At 44.5% G+C, this 18861-nt stretch overlaps 1 protein-coding gene across 1 annotated transcript in view; it reads left to right on the top strand.

Moving 5' to 3' along the window:
• The first annotated feature begins 6039 nt into the window (after positions 1 to 6039).
• Positions 6040 to 18861, top strand: part of LOC143291053 (protocadherin Fat 1-like) — a 38515-nt gene continuing 25693 nt past the window's right edge. The window contains exons 1-5 of the mRNA XM_076600638.1: positions 6040 to 6142; positions 9895 to 10211; positions 12376 to 12562; positions 15989 to 16111; positions 18135 to 18308. Of these exons, the coding sequence (XP_076456753.1) occupies positions 10155 to 10211; positions 12376 to 12562; positions 15989 to 16111; positions 18135 to 18308 (541 nt within the window). The 5' untranslated portion in view covers positions 6040 to 6142; positions 9895 to 10154. The remainder of the gene's footprint in view (positions 6143 to 9894; positions 10212 to 12375; positions 12563 to 15988; positions 16112 to 18134; positions 18309 to 18861) is intronic.

Here is an 18861-nt window from a genome sequence, read left to right as displayed (position 1 = left end):
CAACACGGAATGATATTCAGACTGCGAAAGAGGAGCATGATTTGGACATTTTTCTTTCAGCGCCGATTTTATGGACGGCTGGACAGATCTGAAGGCTGTGTGTGGTGTGATTTGTGTGACTGCCCGTGCACTTGCTGTGTGACTGCCGGAGAAGATTCGCTTCAAAATGCCCTGTGATGGTGGTGGTGGTGGCGGCGGCAATACTCTCTCTCTCTCTCTCTCTCTCTCTCTGTCCCTCTCTCTCTACGTGCTTTGCTGTAAGAAAATACAATCAAACCAAGTCATGTTCCCAACAACCACAGCATGTAGTTGTAACACCGTTCAGGTAGCAATGACTACACAGCATGTAGCTGTAACACCGTTCAGGTAGCAATGACTACACACCATGTAGCTGTCTAACACCGTTCAGGTAGCAATGACTACACAGCATGTAGCTGTAACACCGTTCAGGTAGCAATGACTACACAGCATGTAGCTGTAACACCGTTCAGGTAGCAATGACTACACAGCATGTAGCTGTAACACCGTTCAGGTAGCAATGACTACACAGCATGTAGCTGTCTAACACCGTTCAGGTAGCAATGACTACACACCATGTAGCTGTCTAACACCGTTCAGGTAGCAATGACTACACAGCATGTAGCTGTAACACCGTTCAGGTAGCAATGACTACACAGCATGGAGCTGTAACACCGTTCAGGTAGCAATGACTACACAGCATGTAGCTGTAACACCGTTCAGGTAGCAATGACTACACAGCATGTAGCTGTAACACCGTTCAGGTAGCAATGACTACACAGCATGTAGCTGTAACACCGTTCAGGTAGCAATGACTACACAGCATGTAGCTGTAACACCGTTCAGGTAGCAATGACTACACAGCATGTAGCTGTCTAACACCGTTCAGGTAGCAATGACTACACAGCATGGAGCTGTAACACCGTTCAGGTAGCAATGACTACACAGCATGTAGCTGTAACACCGTTCAGGTAGCAATGACTACACAGCATGTAGCTGTAACACCGTTCAGGTAGCAATGACTACACAGCATGTAGCTGTAACACCGTTCAGGTAGCAATGACTACACACCATGTAGCTGTCTAACACCGTTCAGGTAGCAATGACTACACAGCATGGAGCATCAGTATCAGTGGCTCAAAGAGGCGTCACTGCGTTCGGACAAATCCATACACGCTACACCACATCTGCCAAGCAGATGCCTGACCAACAGCGTAACCCAACGCGCTCAAAGAGGCGTCACTGCGTTCGGACAAATCCATACACGCTACACCACATCTGCCAAGCAGATGCCTGACCAACAGCGTAACCCAACGCACTTTGTCAGGCCTTGAGAAAAATAAATAAATAAAAAACCACCACAGAGCTCGTGCACTCACCCTGTTTATCCAACACTGAAAGAAAGGCAATAACAAGACAGCTAACTACTACTACTACTACTACTACTACTACTACTTCTACCAGTGTCAGGATTTGACATTGCTTTCAACAATTGCTTCCACTACCACTGTTCTTGTTCCGAGCGTGAAGTTTTATTGGGTTCCTGAGAAGAAAAATGACACACGCTGTTCTCTGTCTATTGCCTCTGGTCACACAAGGCCCGTTTGTTGTCACTGTCTCTGCTGTTGTCAGTGTTACCAAGTCACATCCACTCTTTCCTCTGCCGCCCCCCCCCCCCCTGACCCCCCCCCCCCCACACACACACACACTCTTTCTCCACTCTCTTCCTGCACCACCACCACCCCTCAGCCCCCCCCTCTCTCCCTCTCTCTCTCTGTGCACTCTCTTCCTTCACCACCACCACCACCACCCCTCGAACATTCTCGACAAAAGGCACAGGTCGGAGGGATGAGCGTGTATGAGGGATGGGGGGCAGGGGGGTGGAGTTAAGGGGGCATGGTAGTGGGGAGGGGTGTGGAGGTGGTTGTGGCAGTGCTTCCCACACGGACAGGAATGAGACATTGACAGGTGAATGTAGATCTGTCTGTGTGCAATGATTGACACATCTCTTGTTGACACGTGTTGAAATGAGAACGACGAACGTTGACTGAAAAAAGGGAAAACATGAAAGGGGGGGGGGGGGGACAACTTGACTGTTCCTTGTTATTGCGATTTTGTCATTTCTTTGCGAGAGGAAGGGATTCAGATCAGACCGTAGGCGCTTGTGTGTGCGTGCGTGTGTGTGTGTGTGTGTGTGTGTGTGTGTGTGTGCGTGTGTGTGTGTGCGTGTGCGTGCGTGCGTGTGCGTGTGTGTATGTGTGTTTGCGTGCGTGCGCGCGTGCGTTTGTGTGTGTGCGCGCGCGCGTGTGTGTGTGTCCGTCAGCTGTCCTCTCCACGGTGGACCACCGTGCTATAAATAGATGTATTAGCTTATCGACACACTGTACATGTCCCCATTTCCACTTGAACTAAGAACAGAAATTTCAGAGACAAAGAGACAGACACACAGGGAGAGAGACTTAGCGTGAGAGAGAGAAAGACACACACACACACACACACACACACACACACACACACACACACACACACACACACACACAGAAAGAGACAGAGAGAGAGAGAAAGAGACACAGAGAGAGAAGAAGAAGGGATATAGAAGAAAACAGCGAGAGGGAGAGAAGAAGAAGGAGAAGAAACAGCGAGAGAGAGAGGTGGGCGGAGGGAGGGGAGAGAAAGAGAGAAGAAGAAGATGATGAAAAAACAAAGAAAAACAATCAACAAAGACCAGCGAGAGAGAGTGTGAAAGAGAGAGAGGGAAGGAGGAGGGAGAGGGAGGGAAAGAGGGAGAGTGTGAAAGAGAGAGAGAGTGTGTGTGTGTGTGTGAAAGAGAGAGAGAGGAGAGAGAGGGAAGAAGATTGTGAAAGAGAGAGAGAGAGAGAGGCTAAAAATGTTTACTCATTTCCTAGAATTTGAAGACAAAACGAAAACGAAGACTCATTAAAGCCAGTTTAAAGCCGATTAATTCAGATGTGACCTAACTAATGCTACCACCACCACTACTACTACTACTACTACTACTTTTAGGGTGTGTGTGGGGGGGGGGGGGGGGGAATCATAGTTGTCTCGTCATGTCCGGCGTCAGGAAAGCCCCTGCCATCTGTCACCAAGCGAGCAGTCCAGTGTGGGGTGTTGGCCCCGTGGTAAAGTGTCCGTCCAGGAAGTGAGGGACTCTGAGCGCACGGGTTCGAATCCCAAGCTCGCCAGTATTCCCTCTCCTTCCACTGGACACAGTGGTGGTCTGGACGCTGGTCCTTCGGATGAGACTGAGGTCCCGTGTGTGGCCTGCATTTAGCGCACGTAAAAAGAACCCACGGCAACAGAAGGGTTGTTCCTGGCAGAATCTGTAGAACAATCCACTTTGATAGGGAAACAGCAACCCTTGCAGGCAGAATCTGTAGAACAATCCACTTTGATAGGGAAACAGCAACCCTTGCAGGCAGAATCTGTAGAACAATCCACTTTGATAGGGAAACAGCAACCCTTGCAGGCAGAATCTGTAGAACAATCCACTTTGATAGGGAAACAGCAACCCTTGCAGGCAGAAAAAAACGGAGTGGCGCTGTGCTGTGGCGACGCGCTCTTCCCGGAGAGAGCAGCCCGGATTTGACAGAGACAAACAGCAACAATACAATGCAATACAGCATAATACAGTGCAATACAATGCAATACAGTACAGCACAATACAATGCGATACAGCAGAATGCAATGTAACGCAGCACAATACAAAACAATGCAATACAGCACAATGCAATACAGCACAATAAAATACAACACAATACAGCACAATGCAATGCAATACAATGCAATACAGCACAATACAATGTAATACAGCACAATACAATGCAATACAAAACAATACAGTGTAATACAATATAAATTATAATACAGCACAGTAGAACAAAGGGCCTTCCGTAGAACGTCGTTTACATTGTTTGTTTTTCAAGATGAAATGGAGTGGATCTGCGAGAAGCTCGGCTGGTGCTGTAGTTTTCCTGATCAACAACATGTTTTCCTTCCGTCTTCGCAAAATGTATTGTTTGAGTGTCATTTTAAGGCATAATTGGAATGGTATTTAGGCATGTTGTTACACTAAAAATCAACATCAATATTTTCACTTACATTTTGTTGCTGAGAGTTTTCTTAACCCAGTATATTTTTTTATGACTCAGTGTATCAAATTATATTTGGACATTTTCTGTAGGTAAATTGCCAACTAGTCAGGTGCAGAAGTACAAAATCAGAGCTGGTCGCGATGGATTAGCAGTGAATTCAGTAATCGCCTGTCATCAGCAGCTTCTGCAGTTCGTTCTCACGGTATATATTCGGTTCACCAAAGTCTTGAACACAGTATGTCTTCCAGGTCCTGTTTTCCCCCACCAAGACTAACCTCTTCAGTCTTGTATGTTTTGTGTGGAATATAGTCCTGACATGGTTGACTGACTTTGATGTTGTAACATTTTGTGTGGAATATCATCCTGACATGGTTGATTGACTTTGATGCTGTAACATTTTGTGTGGAACATAGCCCTGACATGGCTGACTGACTTTGATGCTGTAACATTTTATGTGGAATATAGCCCTGACATGGCTGACTGACTTTGATGCTGTAACATTTTGTGTGGAATATAGTCCCGACATGGTTGACTGACTTTGATGCTGTAACATTTTGTGTGGAATATAGTCCTGACATGGTTGACTGACTTTGATGCTGTAACATTTTGTGTGGAATATAGTCCTGACATGGTTGACTGACTTTGATGCTGTAACATTTTGTGTGGAATATAGTCCCTGACATGGCTGACTGACTTTGATGCTGTAACATTGTGTGTGGAATATAGTCCTGACATGGTTGACTGACTTTGATGCTGTAACATTTTGTGTGGAATATAGTCCTGACATGGTTGACTGACTTTGATGCTGTAACATTTTGTGTGGAATATAGCCCTGACATGGTTGACTGACTTTGATGCTGTAACATTTTGTGTGGAATATAGCCCTGACATGGTTGACTGACTTTGATGCTGTAACATTGTGTGTGGAATATAGTCCTGACATGGTTGACTGACTTTGATGCTGTAACATTGTGTGTGGAATATAGTCCTGACATGGTTGACTGACTTTGATGCTGTGACATTGTGTGTGGAATATAGTCCCGACATGGTTGACTGACTTTGATGCTGTAACATTGTGTGTGGAATATAGTCCTGACATGGTTGACTGACTTTGATGCTGTGACATTGTGTGTGGAATATAGTCCTGACATGGTTGACTGACTTTGATGCTGTAACATTTTGTGTGGAATATAGTCCTGACATGGTTGACTGACTTTGATGCTGTAACATTTTGTGTGGAATATAGTCCTGACATGGTTGACTGACTTTGATGCTGTAACATTTTATGTGGAACATAGTCCCGACATGGCTGACTGACTTTGATGCTGTAACATTTTGTGTGGAATATAGCCCTGACATGGTTGACTGACTTTGATGCTGTAACATTTTGTGTGGAATATAGTCCCGACATGGTTGACTGACTTTGATGCTGTAACATTTTGTGTGGAATATAGTCCTGACATGGCTGACTGACTTTGATGCTGTAACATTTTATGTGGAACATAGTCCCGACATGGCTGACTGACTTTGATGCTGTAACATTTTATGTGGAACATAGTCCCGACATGGCTGACTGAGTCTGACGCCATAACAGGGAGAAAGAAACATAGAAGCAGAGAGGCAAAGAGACACAGACGGACAAACACAGACGGACAAACACAGACGGACAAACACAGACGGACAAACACAGACGGACAAACACAGAGACAGAGAAGACAGACACAGAGACAGAGAAGACAGACACGGTCGGAAAGCGAAGAGCGGCAACCAGACCTCGTCACTGTCATCGCAGAATGGATGATCGCGAACATGTTTTGACCAGCCTGCTTTATTTGTTGACCCTCTGGGTGAGCTCAGCACTGGTGAGCAGTGCTCAGCCAACAACGGACACCTGTTTGCTGCCAGACGACACTGCGTTCCACAGACAGTTGTGCTGGCGGAGCGAGCTGGGATGGTTTACGAGAGATCTACAGGACAGAAGACTTCAGTGTGCGCTGTTTCGTCAGGAACTGGTAAACTGCGTTCAAACTGCCATTGTCAGGAGCAACAACAACACAACGACAACTACTACAACAGTTTCAGTTTCAGTTTCAGTAGCTCAAGGAGGCGTCACTGCGTTGGGACAAACAACAACAATCGAGTTCAGTCCTGGAGCCAGACGTAGAATCCTCTCCGTTGTTCTCGGCAAGTTCCGATTCCCTACACTTTTAGTTACTGGGTACTAGTTAGTTACTAGGTACTTTTAGTTACTGGATACTACTAGTTAGTTACTAGGTACTTTTCGTTACTGGTACTAGTTAGTTACTAGGTACTTTTCGTTACTGGTACTAGTTAGTTACTAGGTACTTTTAGTTACTGGTACTAGTTAGTTACTAGGTACTTTTCGTTACTGGATACTACTAGTTAGTTACTAGGTACTTTTCGTTACTGGATACTACTAGTTAGTTACTAGGTACTTTTCGTTACTGGATACTACTATTTAGTTACTAGGTACTTTTCGTTACTGGATACTAATAGTTAGTTACTAGGTACTTTTCGTTACTGGATACTACTAGTTAGTTACTAGGTGCTTTTTGTTACTGGATACTACTAGTTAGTTACTAGGTGCTTTTCGTTACTGGATACTTCTAGTTAGTTAGTAGTTGCTTTTAATTATTGGATACTAGTTAGTCACTAGTTGCTTTAAGTTATTGGATACTAGTTAGTCACTAGTTGCTTTAAGTTATTGGATACTAGTTAGTCACTAGTTGCTTTAAGTTATTGGATACTAGTTAATCACTAGTTGCTTTAAGTTATTGGATACTAATTAGTCACTAGTTGCTTAAGTTATTGGATACTAGTTAATCACTAGTTGCTTTAAGTTATTGGATACTAGTTATTGGTTGCTTTTAGTTGTCTGATACTAATTATTAATTTCTTTCAGTTACTGATTGCTAGTTAGTTTGCCTGCCCCCCTCCCCCCTTTTCTTTTTTAGTTATTGGATACTAGTTACTTACCACTTGCTTTCTGTTCTTCATTTTTTTATTTTTTTTATTAAATATTTTATCTATTTATTTGTACGCTTAAATTTGACTTCATCATTTATTTACTTATTTCTTTTTATTTTATTCTCTCTCTCTCTCTCTCTCTCTCTCTCTCTCTCTCTCTCTCTCTCTCTCTTGTTATTTCATTTTTTTTAATTCTTTTTTATTTGTTTTTTTTTTTTTTAATTTTTAATTTTTTTTAATTTTTTTTCTTTTCCTCAAGGCCTGACTAAGCGCGTTGGGTTACGCTGCTGGTCAGGCATCTGCTTGGCAGATGTGGTGTAGAGTATATGGATTTGTCCGAACGCAGTGACGCCTTCTTGAGCTACTGATACTGATACTGATTTCTGTTATCGGATACTAGTTAGTTACTATTTGATTTGAGTTAGCGGATACCAGTTAGTTGCTAGTTGCTTTTAGTTATTGCAGACTTGTTAGTTACTATTTGATTTTATTTATTGAATACTAGTAAGATAATATCTAATTTCAGTTATTAAGTACTAGTCAGTTACTACTTGCTTTTAATTATCGCATACTAGTTACTTACTATCTGATTTGAGTTATCAGATACTAGTTAGTTGCTAGTTTTTTTTAGTTATCGGATACTAGTTAGTTACTATTTGATTTGAGTTATCGGATACCAGTTAGCTTCCAGTTGCTTTTAGTTATCACATACCAGTTAGTTACTATTTGATTTTTGTTATCAGATACTAGTTAGTTGCTAGCTGCTTTTAGTGATTGGAAAAGGAACTTTCGGCAGAACAGAAATGGAGTTGATGTGATTTTACGCCCGGCTTATAAGATTTAACTATAAAATACACTGTGCTTATGATGACGTCACGATTCCGGTGCAGCTTCCAGAAGAGTTAGGTAAATGGTTACCCTGGCGGCTGCCCACGGGTAAGGATCAGACACAATCACACAGACAGACACACAGACACACACACACACACACACACACACACAGAGTGCGAAATGTTACAGAAGAAAACGTTCACCTCAAGACACCATTGTGTGTGTGCAACATTTCGGTTTACACAAAAAAACATTTTTTCCACTCCGGTACACCTCTCCCTCACCCCCACCCCGTGTGGGGACATTTTCGGAAGGAGTCACACAAATTCAATAGTCAATATGTCAGAAGTAGTCGTGAAAAAAGAGTTGACAAGAATCTAGCATAAACTACACAATTGTAGCACAAAAGGGGTGGGGGCGAGTGGGGGGTGGGGGGTGGAAAGTGATGTCTGAAGGTATTCAGCTAAGAAAGTAAGTGTCGATATTTGTACCAACACCACCCCGGGTAGATAGGGCATTGACCCCATCAAACTCTTGAACATAAGATTGTTTGTGAAGTTTCAGGTCAACGACACCCTCCTACCCCATAAAAAAAGGTTTCACTGTTCTGTTCAAAGACTACTATAAAGATTGATTCGCATTCGAAAATTATGTACGGATAAAGGTTGCTTCCTCTACATAGATTATTCAAGGATTCTTTAATTACGGATAAAGGTTGCTTCCTCCACATAGATTCGCATTCAAGGATTCTTTAATTACGGATAAAGGCTGCTTCCTCCACATAGATTCACATTCAAGGATTCTTTAATTACGGATAAAGGCTGCTTCCTTCCAGAATTCATGAAAAACAGAACAGTGCATTGGTAAATTTCAGTCAAGGCATGATAAACGCTGTGAAAAAAAATCACTAACTGAAATCGATACATAAATGAATGGCAAAATATGGTCATTTTATGTCAAGACGTAACTGAAACGGTGATAGAAAATAACTAAATGACAATCATGTATAAATGAATGGGATAATTTGGTAAATTTGTGTCAAGGCAAGATAGAGGTAGTGAAAATAACAAACGCACTAAAATAATAAATGCACATAAATCAAACAATGGGCAAAATGAATAAGGGTAAAACAAATATCGGTCAGTTCTCGGTGATTTCCTGTCATCACCACCCAACAGAACCCAGACCCGCTGACCACAGGCTGACCATCAACAGCAAGGTGGAGACCGGAATGAACCATCCCTTTATGGTGTTTTGACCACAGGGGATCGAATGACCGGTCAGCAATGACACAGCATCAGACTGCAGCCAGCATGATCAAGTTGTGAAGTGATGGCCTGGAGGTGACGCGTCCGCATTCCTAGGAAGCGAGAGAATCTGCGCGCGCTGGTTCGAATCACGGCTCGGCGGCCGATATTTTCTCCCCCTCCACTAGACCTTGAGTGGTGATCTGGACGCTACTAGTGGTCATTTGGATGAGACGATAAATCGAGGTCCCGTGTGCAGCATGCACTTAGCGCACGTAAAAGAACCCACAGCAACAAAAGAGTTGTTCCTGGCAAAATTCTGTAGAAAAATCCACTTCGATAGGAAAAACAAACAGCACGCAGGAAAAAATACAACAACAAAAAAGAAAAAAAAAGGGGGCGCTGTAGTGTAGCGACTCGCTCTCCCTGGGAAGAGCAGCCCGAATTTCAAACAGAGAAATCTATTGTGATAAAAAGAAATACAAATACAAATATCCTCTTTTTCCACTTTTTTTCATTAATGAATACCATTTTTTTTAAATCGAATTCTTCAGGCTAACGTCTCACTTTCAGTGCAAACTGTTGAAAGGCCTGTTATGTGTGTACTTATCATTCATGCCCTGAACATAGATCACAGATGAATAAACTATGTTTTCCTGGGTGAGAACCATGGAAGTTATCGGGGAACTTTGTTTCAGAAGTGAAAGATAAACTGAACGGTTGGCGTGCTGATGCAGATGGCCGTCACTGAAGCAGCATCCGTGGAGAAGAATCGTCAGCACGTGACGTTTTGACTCCGAGGGAACACACACACACACACACACACACACACCAAAAAGTGATGGACTGAAGCACAAACTGCACCTGCACAGAGTGAGTGTTTTCTGGAAGCCAGTGGCTGAGCGCTCCCCCAGTGGTGAGGAGTGAGTGAAGGCTGGCTGTGAAGGTCGTGCTCACCATGCACTTCGGCTGGAACTTTCTTGTTCTGCTCATCCTGGGGCAGTTATGTGTGTCGGTAAGTCTGTCTGTCTGTCTGTACGTCAGGCTTTCTCATTTCGCGCGCGCGTGCGTGTGTGTGTGTGTGTGTGTGTGTGTGTGTGTGTGTGTGTGTGTACGTGAATATATATATGTGTGTGTGTGTGTGTGTGCGTGCGTGCGTGCGTGCTTGTATGTGTGCATGCATGCGTGCCCCCACCCCCCATGCCCCCTTCATCCTCTCTCTGTCACTGACAATTCACTGTACCGCTCTGCTATCGTGGTATCACGAAGGAAGCAGCTGTGTCAGCAGTCAGCATGTCAGGTTCACATTTCTTTGCTTCTTACCATTCACTCAAACGTCCATCTAACCATGTCAGTTTTCTTTGGTTTGTTTTTGTTGTTGTTGTCTTGATTAATTAATCAAATAATCAGTAACTGATTAAGGCTGTGGCCATTATCCATATAAAGAAGATGATTCCGAGTTCTACCCGGCTATGACGATAGGGAAGTCAAAACATTACCATTTAGGTACTGTCTCCTCTGTCTGTCTGTGCGTCTGATTGTCTGTTTGTCTGATTGTCTCTCTGTCTGTGCGTCTGTCTGTCTGTTTGTCTGATTGTCTGTCTGTCTGTGCGTCTGTCTTCTTTCTTTTTCTTCTCCCTTTAATCACAACACTCAACAAAACAACAGCAACAGAGAGAGAGAGAGAGAGACAGAGAGAGAGAGAGAGAGACAGAGAGAGACGGAGACGGAGACAGAGACTGAGACAGACATACACGCATATACACAGATCCACACACTCACTGTTCCGTTCAGGATTTTATCAACTGGTTTTAGCAGCGCTAATTTTGCCTGGCATAAGAAAAAAAAAATGTTTGGCAGAAGGAAAACGTGCCCATGGTCTGTAGGAATTGGCGCAGTGTTGTGGAGGGGCGAAGTTCTTTATGCTAAGCACACTTAGTGCTCACGCTTATCGTTCTGCATAGCTTGGATGTGAACTGGGCATCATGTGGTCCATAGTGTCACACGGAATCAGTGTGTGAGTGAATACTCATTGTTCTGTCTATGTGACATTGACATAAAGTAAGTATTACAGCACACGGAATCAGTGTGTGAGTGAATACTCATTGTTCTGTCTATGTGACATTGACATAAAGTAAGTATTACAGCACACGGAATCAGTGTGTGAATAAATAATTGTTCTGCCTACATAATTTTGACGTAATCTAAGATAGTATCAATAAAATTATGTGAATGAATGCGTGAGTTTCAGTTTCATTTTCATTTTCAAAATAAGGCGACACTGCGTTCGGACGCTTGAATGCGCGAATGGATATTTGTCGCTCTTACTGTGTTGATTTGATCTGCACTGAGTGATACTCACAGCAATAAAGTGTTGTCAGTTTCCCAATGTACCAATTACATTTGTATCTGTAAACCTTTGAATTGTTTTAAGTGTTCGAAAGTCAAGTCAAGATTTTATATCATGATGGTAAATTGAATGAGCAACAACTGCTTTTAAATTTTTTTTTACATCAAGCCACAAATGAAAAAAATTGAGAGAGGGAGGGAGAGAGAGAGAGAGGGAGGACTCATGCAATCCGAGAGAGAGATATATATGACTCATGCAATCCGAGAGAGAGAGAGATATGACTCATGCAATCCAAGAGAGAGAGAGAGGGGGGGGGGAAGAGAGAGATATGACTCATGCAGTCCGAGAGAGAGAGACACTTTGACACTTTGACACTTTATTGTCATTACCTCCAAGGGTCTATTGACAAGGGGGGGACGGGTTATTTTTGTTTAACACAAGAATAGCAGAACACATTCTGCTCTATCCAGTAGTACCTCTCACATACCCTCTCACATTCTTTTTCAAAGTTCCTCAAATTTAAACAAATGAAATAAACACTTAGAAAATAAAAAGAAAAAAGGAATAATATAACCAAACTCAGCCACCCATTCTGTTGTGTTGTTATGTAATTTATCGATATTTGCTTATCATCAGAACACACACAAGACTAGATTCGAGAGAGAGAGAGAGAGAGAGAGAGAGAGAGAGAGAGAGAGAGAGAGACTCATGCAATCAGAGAGAGAGACAGACAGACAGACAGAGAGAGGACTCATGCAATCCGAGAGAGACAGAGAGATGACTCGTGCAGTCCGAGAGAGATGACTCGCAGTCCATGCCTGTTGTGCAGACGGCCTCCCCCCCAGTCCTCACCGCACCCACCGGCATGCAGTTACGCAGTGACGTCAGCCACGACACGGCGAGTGGCCTGCTTGGCGTCAGTGACCCCGAAGGCCTTGGCGTCACATGCCAGACTGACCACGTGAGCCAGACTGTGCCCTTCAACATTCACCTTGACCCCGCCACAGCACACAGCGGTGATCCCCCTTCTGCTGTCTGTCTGTCTGTCTGCCCGTCTGTCTGTCTGTCTCTCTGTCAGTCTCTCTGTCCGCCCGGCTGTCTGTCTCTCTGTCAGTCCATCTGTCAGTCTCTCTGCCTCGGCTGCTCTCTCTAAATTTCCCTTCTCAAACTAGGCGTACGATGGCTCAGAGGTTAAAACGTCTGCCAGAGAAGGTGACTCAGTCCTGAAGTGGCGACCATCCTGGTGGCGCGGGTTCGAACCTGCTGAGGACCAGGGAAGAAAAGAAAAGAAAAACAAGGCGGCAGTACAAGGGCATCGAGGAGTCATCACCTGGGTGCGGCCCGGCCCCCGTATTAGACTGTAAGAATTTAAGGGCCAAAACACTTGACCGAGGGGCGCGGGGCGGGAGGGGGGCTTCTTCTCTGAAGACCTTGTACTGTCCAGCTCTCCCTGGAGTTTCTTACCAGAATTTATATATTGGGGTTTTTTGTTGTTGTTGTTGTTGTGGTGGTGGGTTTTTTTTGTTGTTGTTGTTTTTTGTTGTTGTTGTTGTTGTTGTTGTTTGTTTGTTTGTTTGTTTGTTTTTTCAGATATCTGGTTTATGCAAGAAATTCTTTAAATTCGGCGGTAAAGGAGACGTCGACATCGCCTCGGGCACGCCGCAACGTGTCGCAGTTTTCTCTTGATCTGCACAATGCAGTCTGCAACAGGCTGACCGAAACTGATGAAACGATTGATTCATTTTTTAAATCTTATGTTTATTCCAATTAATTCAGTTTCAACTTTGGAATATTCATATACAGTAAACACATCGATAGTGTAGTTAGTGTCAAGAATTTGTATTTCTTTTCTTTTAATTGCGAACAAGAAAAACGATTTCATGCCGTCTTCTGATCAAACACATCCTTCGTTCTGGTAACTGGCAAGCGGGATTATGGATTTTTTTTTTTATCCAGATCGAGCCTCAACGAAATAAACCGTCAATGATCCGGAAATATGGCTTAATTCGGAAGGCTTACAATCTATTATTGGTATGACTGTGGTGATTTTTTTTTCTACTATGTTTAATCCAAATTTGGTATTTGCAAAAAACGAATTTACAGAGAAAATGAATTTGTTACAGTTTACCACGAACACACACACACACACACACACACACACACACACACACACACACACACACACACACACACACAAACACTCCCGCAGACACACGCAACCGAAGACCGGGTTAGAACCTAGACTCTGTTTACACAAGTGAGTCAAAAATTAGAATGTTGCGCCATTGTGTTCAGAAGTGGGGGTGGGGTGGGGGGTGGGGGTAATGACGAAAGCATCCACATGTATGTTAACATTCGATATTTATCGCTTTTTGGCTGTCTGTCTGTTTCTCCACGCCGCCACCCCTTCCTGACTCTCCCCACTACCTTCCACCCCCGTCCCCACTGTGGACCACAATTGGGGAGCATTCTGATTTTGAACTTGTATCTTCATGTTGATGAAAGTTCATCACTCACAGCCAAGCAGTCTGTTCACATTGATTGAGGTACAGCACTCACAGCCATACAATATGTTCACATTGAAGTACATCACTCATAGCCATACAATATGTTCACATTGAAGTACATCACTCACAGCCATACAATATGTTCACATTGAAGTACATCACTCACAGCCATACAATATGTTCACATTGATTGAGGTACAGCACTCACAGCCATACAATATGTTCACATTGAAGTACATCACTCATAGCCATACAATATGTTCACATTGAAGTACATCACTCACAGCCATACAATATGTTCACATTGAAGTACATCACTCACAGCCATACAATATGTTCACGTTGATTGAAGTACATCACTCACAGCCATACAATATGTTCACATTGAAGTACATCACTCACAGCCATACAATATGTTCACATTGATTGAAGTACATCACTCACAGCCATACAATATGTTCACGTTGATTGAAGTACAGCACTCACAGCCATACAATATGTTCACATTGAAGTACATCACTCACAGCCATACAATATGTTCACGTTGAAGTATAGCACTCATAGCCATACAATATGTTCACATTGATTGAAGTACATCACTCACAGCCATACAATATGTTCACATTGATTGAAGTACATCACTCACAGCCATACAATATGTTCACATTGAAGTACATCACTCACAGCCATACAATATGTTCACATTGAAGTACATCACTCACATCATCATGGCCTGGCTTCGCTGACGAAGATCTAGGAAGGGCGTTGTCCACGTCTGATGCAGGCACGCTCATGGCTGACAAGGCCAATGCGGGAAAAGCAGAGTCGGCCGCAGCGGTTGCAAGGGAAAGTCTGGTCTGGGTTCGCGGCTGCAGCGTCGTGGTTCTTCCTCCTTCTGCGTTTGTCCTCAAGGCTGGCCCTGCGGTTGTTTTCGAAGGAGGAGACAGCTTGGTGGATGGTGCGTCGCCAGGTCTCTCGATCAGCGGCTACTGCGGACCACTGGCGATGGTCAATGTGACAGGCACCGAGAGCTTTCTTCAAGGAGTCTTTGTATCTCTTCTTGGGTGCTCCTCTGTCACGGTGGCCAGTGGACAGTTCGCCATACAGCGCGATCTTGGGCAGGCGGTGGTCCTCCATCCTGGACACGTGCCCTGCCCAACGTAGCTGGGTCTTTAGCAGCACTGCCTCGATGCTGATAGTCTTTGCCTGCTCCAGGACCTCGACATTTGTGATGTAGTCACTCCAGTGGATGCTGAGGATGGTGCGAAGGCAGCGCTGGTGAAAGCGATCAAGCAGTCGTATGTGGTGCCGGTAGGTGACCCAGGTTTCGGAGCCATACAACAGGGTGGGCAGTACAACAGCTCTGTACACGCTGATCTTTGTGTCTTTCTTCAGGTGTTTGTTGTTCCACACTCTCTTGTACAGCCTGCCGAATGCGCTGTTTGCCTTTGCAAGTCTGTTGTCGATCTCCTTGTCGATCTTGGCGTCAGACGAGATGGTGCAGCCTAGGTAGCTGAACTGGTGGACCGACTTCAGCTCTGTCTCACCGATGTTGATGTGAGGAGCGTGGAATTCTTCCTGTGGGGCAGGCTGGTGGAGAACTTCCGTCTTTTTCAGACTGACTTCTAGGCCGAAGAGCTGCGCAGCCTCTGCGAAGCAGGACGTTATACGCTGCAGGGCCGCTTCTGTATGGGCGACGAGATCACTCACAGCCATACAATATGTTCACATTGATTGAAGTACATCACTCACAGCCATACAATATGTTCACATTGAAGTACATCACTCACAGCCATACAATATGTTCACATTGATTGAAGTACATCACTCACAGCCATACAATATGTTCACATTGATTGAAGTACAGCACTCACAGCCATACAGTATGTTCACATTGAAGTACAGCACTCAGGACGAATGTTGACGGTTTTTCAGGCTATTTGCTGACCATCAGCCATTCTGACCAGTCGACACTGACGTCAAGCAGTTACGTCATCAACGTCCAGTGCACTGACGACGACGGCGAATCTGCCACTGCTGACGTCACTGTCACCATCAGTAAATACCTCTCCAGCTCTACCTGTCATCTGCAAGACTACAGACAGACAGACAGAAACGTTCTATCTATTCTTCATTATCTGTCTGTCTGTCTGTCTCTCTTTCTCTCTCTGTGTCACTCTCTCTCTCTCTGTGCCTGTGTCTGTGTGTCTCTCCGTCTGTCTGTCTGTTTGCCTGTTTGTCTGTCTGTCTGTCTCTCTGCCTGTGTCTGTGTCTCTCTCCGTCTGTCTGTCTGTATGTTTGCCTGTTTGTCTGTTTCTCTCTCTCTCTCTCTCTCTCTCTCTCTCTCTCTCTCTCTGTCGCTCTATCTCTCCATCTGTCTGTCTGTCTGTCTGTCTGTCTGTCTGTCTGTCTCTCTCTCTCTGTGTCTCTCTCTTTCTCTCTGTCGCTCTATCTCTCCATCTGTCTGTTTGTCTGTCTGTCTGTCTGTCTGTCTCGATATCGCTCTCGTTCTTTCAATCTCTGTGTCTGCCTGTTCACTAAAGTGACTTCAGATGGGGATGGGGTGGGTGTGGGGTATTGTGCTCTGTGTGTGTGTGTGTGTGTGTGTGTGTGTGTGTGTGTGTGTGTGTGCTGTCTGTGTGTATGTGTGTGTGTGTGTGTGCTGTCTGTGTGTGTGTGTGTGTGTGTGTGTGTGCTGTCTGTGTGTATGTGTGTGTGTGTGTGTGTGTGTGAATGAGGGCCGAAGGTGGTGGTTGTTATTGTTGCTGTTATTGTTTTCTTTCTTTTTTCCCCATCACCTGCACCGTTTCAGTGGCATCACTCCCACGCCGCTCATTCCTTCTTCTTCTTCTTCTGCGTTCACTCGTATGCACACGAGTGGGCTTTTACGTGTATGACCGTTTTTACCCCGCCATGTAGGCAGCCATAATCCGTTTTCGGGGATGTGCATGCTGGGTATGTTCTTGTTTCCATAACCCACCGAACGCTGACATGGATTACAGGATCTTTAACGTGCGTATTTGATCTTCTGCTTGCATATACACACGAAGGGGGTTCAGGCACTAGCAGGTCTGCACATATGTTGACCTGGGAGATCGTAAAATTCTCCACCCTTTACCCACCAGGCGCCGTCACCGTGATTCGAACCCGGGACCCTCAGATTGACAGTCCAACTCTTTAACCACTCGGCTATTGCGCCCGTCGCCGCTCATTCCGAGTCCCCCATACACAGCCACACCCGGGTTCGTCTGTCGCAGTCCCAGCTTCGGCGATCCACAGGGCACTATTGGTGTTAGGTCGCCAGGAGGCCGCACACCAGAGGAGACCCTGCGCTGCTGCTGAGTCACTTTGGTGGTGTTCAGTAGTGCTTGTTCTGATTTAGCATACTCAGGACACCACCTTATAAACCACCTACTATCTTTTCGTTTTGTCTAAATGTCACCAACTACTTCCTCTCAACTGTGATATTTCTGTAATGTCTGCTCCCAGTTCAGTTATCGACAGAAATCACGCATGCTCTCTCTCGAGAGAGAGGGAGAGAGAGAGAGAGAGAGAGTGCGAACAATTCCAAGATATGAAACACTAGCAAAATGATAGAGATGTGTGTGGTGGTGAGGGGGTTGGGGGAGGCGAGAGGGGGTGGGTGGGGGGGTGAGGGGGCTGGGGGTGGGGGGGGGGGGGCTAACATTAAACAATATGACCAATATCGACTTGGACTGTACAGCAGACCCTCTGCAATATCAGCTGACGTCACATGGCAGCCGTCAGTCGGCTCTACCCAGGTAGGCAGCCTGTTGTGCAAATGACCCCGTGTTTGTCAAGCGTTTAGAGCTTGGTGTCTGACGGAGGATAGACGCTATGTAAGTTTCCATATCAATCCAAAGGAAAAAAAAACCCACACACAACAGAAAACAAAAAAGAAAAGAAACAAAACAAAAAACGAAAACAAAAAAACAACAAAACAAACAAACAAAAAACCCCAAAAGAAACGTCTCGAAACTGTAGAAAATTTATACGGGTTGCGAAAAGTTGTGTGAAAACACTGTGTGTGTGTGTGTGTGTGTGTGTGTGTGTCCAACAGGCACAAACAAAGCCCCGGTGTTTTCCCCCCACCTGTCTATTGTGCCCGTGGACGAACACGTCACTGCTCTGACGTCACTCTTTCGGTTTAGCGTCACGGATGACGAGCCGTTCAGTTTGACGTGGGAAGTGGATCCGCTGAGTGACTCTTCGTATTTTACCTATGATGACGCAAGTATGTGTGTGTGTGTGTGTGTGTGTGTGTGTGTGTGTAACTGTGTGTGTGTGTGTGTGTGTGTGTGTGTGTTCAAGTGCCGTGTGTGTTTGATAATGTTCTTGTATTGATTCTGTTTGCTGATTTATCTATGAATATTTTCCTCTTCAGTAAACGTATGTGCTCGTGGAATTTTCGAAATTTGATGATCTTGGAAATAGGTTTATCAAAAAAACAAAAACAAACAAACACACACACACACACACACACACGAAGACAATATGCAATTTAAAAAAAAAAAAAAAAAATTATTGTACGTCATTTATAGCAGTGGGGAGGCGGGGTGGGGTGGAGAAGTGTCTGAAACTGGGAAGATTGACAGAATGGAAACTGTAGTGTGGCGTCTTGTTTTCTTCCATTCACTTCCAGTTTCATTTCTTGGAATGTTGGTGTTTTTCTGTATCTTCCATTCAGTTCCAGTTTCATTTCTTGGAATGTTGGTGTTTTTCTGTATCTTTCATTCAGTTCCAGTTTCATTTCTTGGAATGTTGGTGTTTTTCTGGACGTGCATTGC

Source organism: Babylonia areolata, chromosome 16, assembly GCF_041734735.1.
Source record: "Babylonia areolata isolate BAREFJ2019XMU chromosome 16, ASM4173473v1, whole genome shotgun sequence".
Taxonomy (NCBI): Eukaryota; Metazoa; Mollusca; class Gastropoda; order Neogastropoda; family Buccinidae; genus Babylonia; species Babylonia areolata.
Note: the sequence above shows the minus strand (reverse complement) of the source record. Positions and strands in the feature narration are given on the sequence as shown.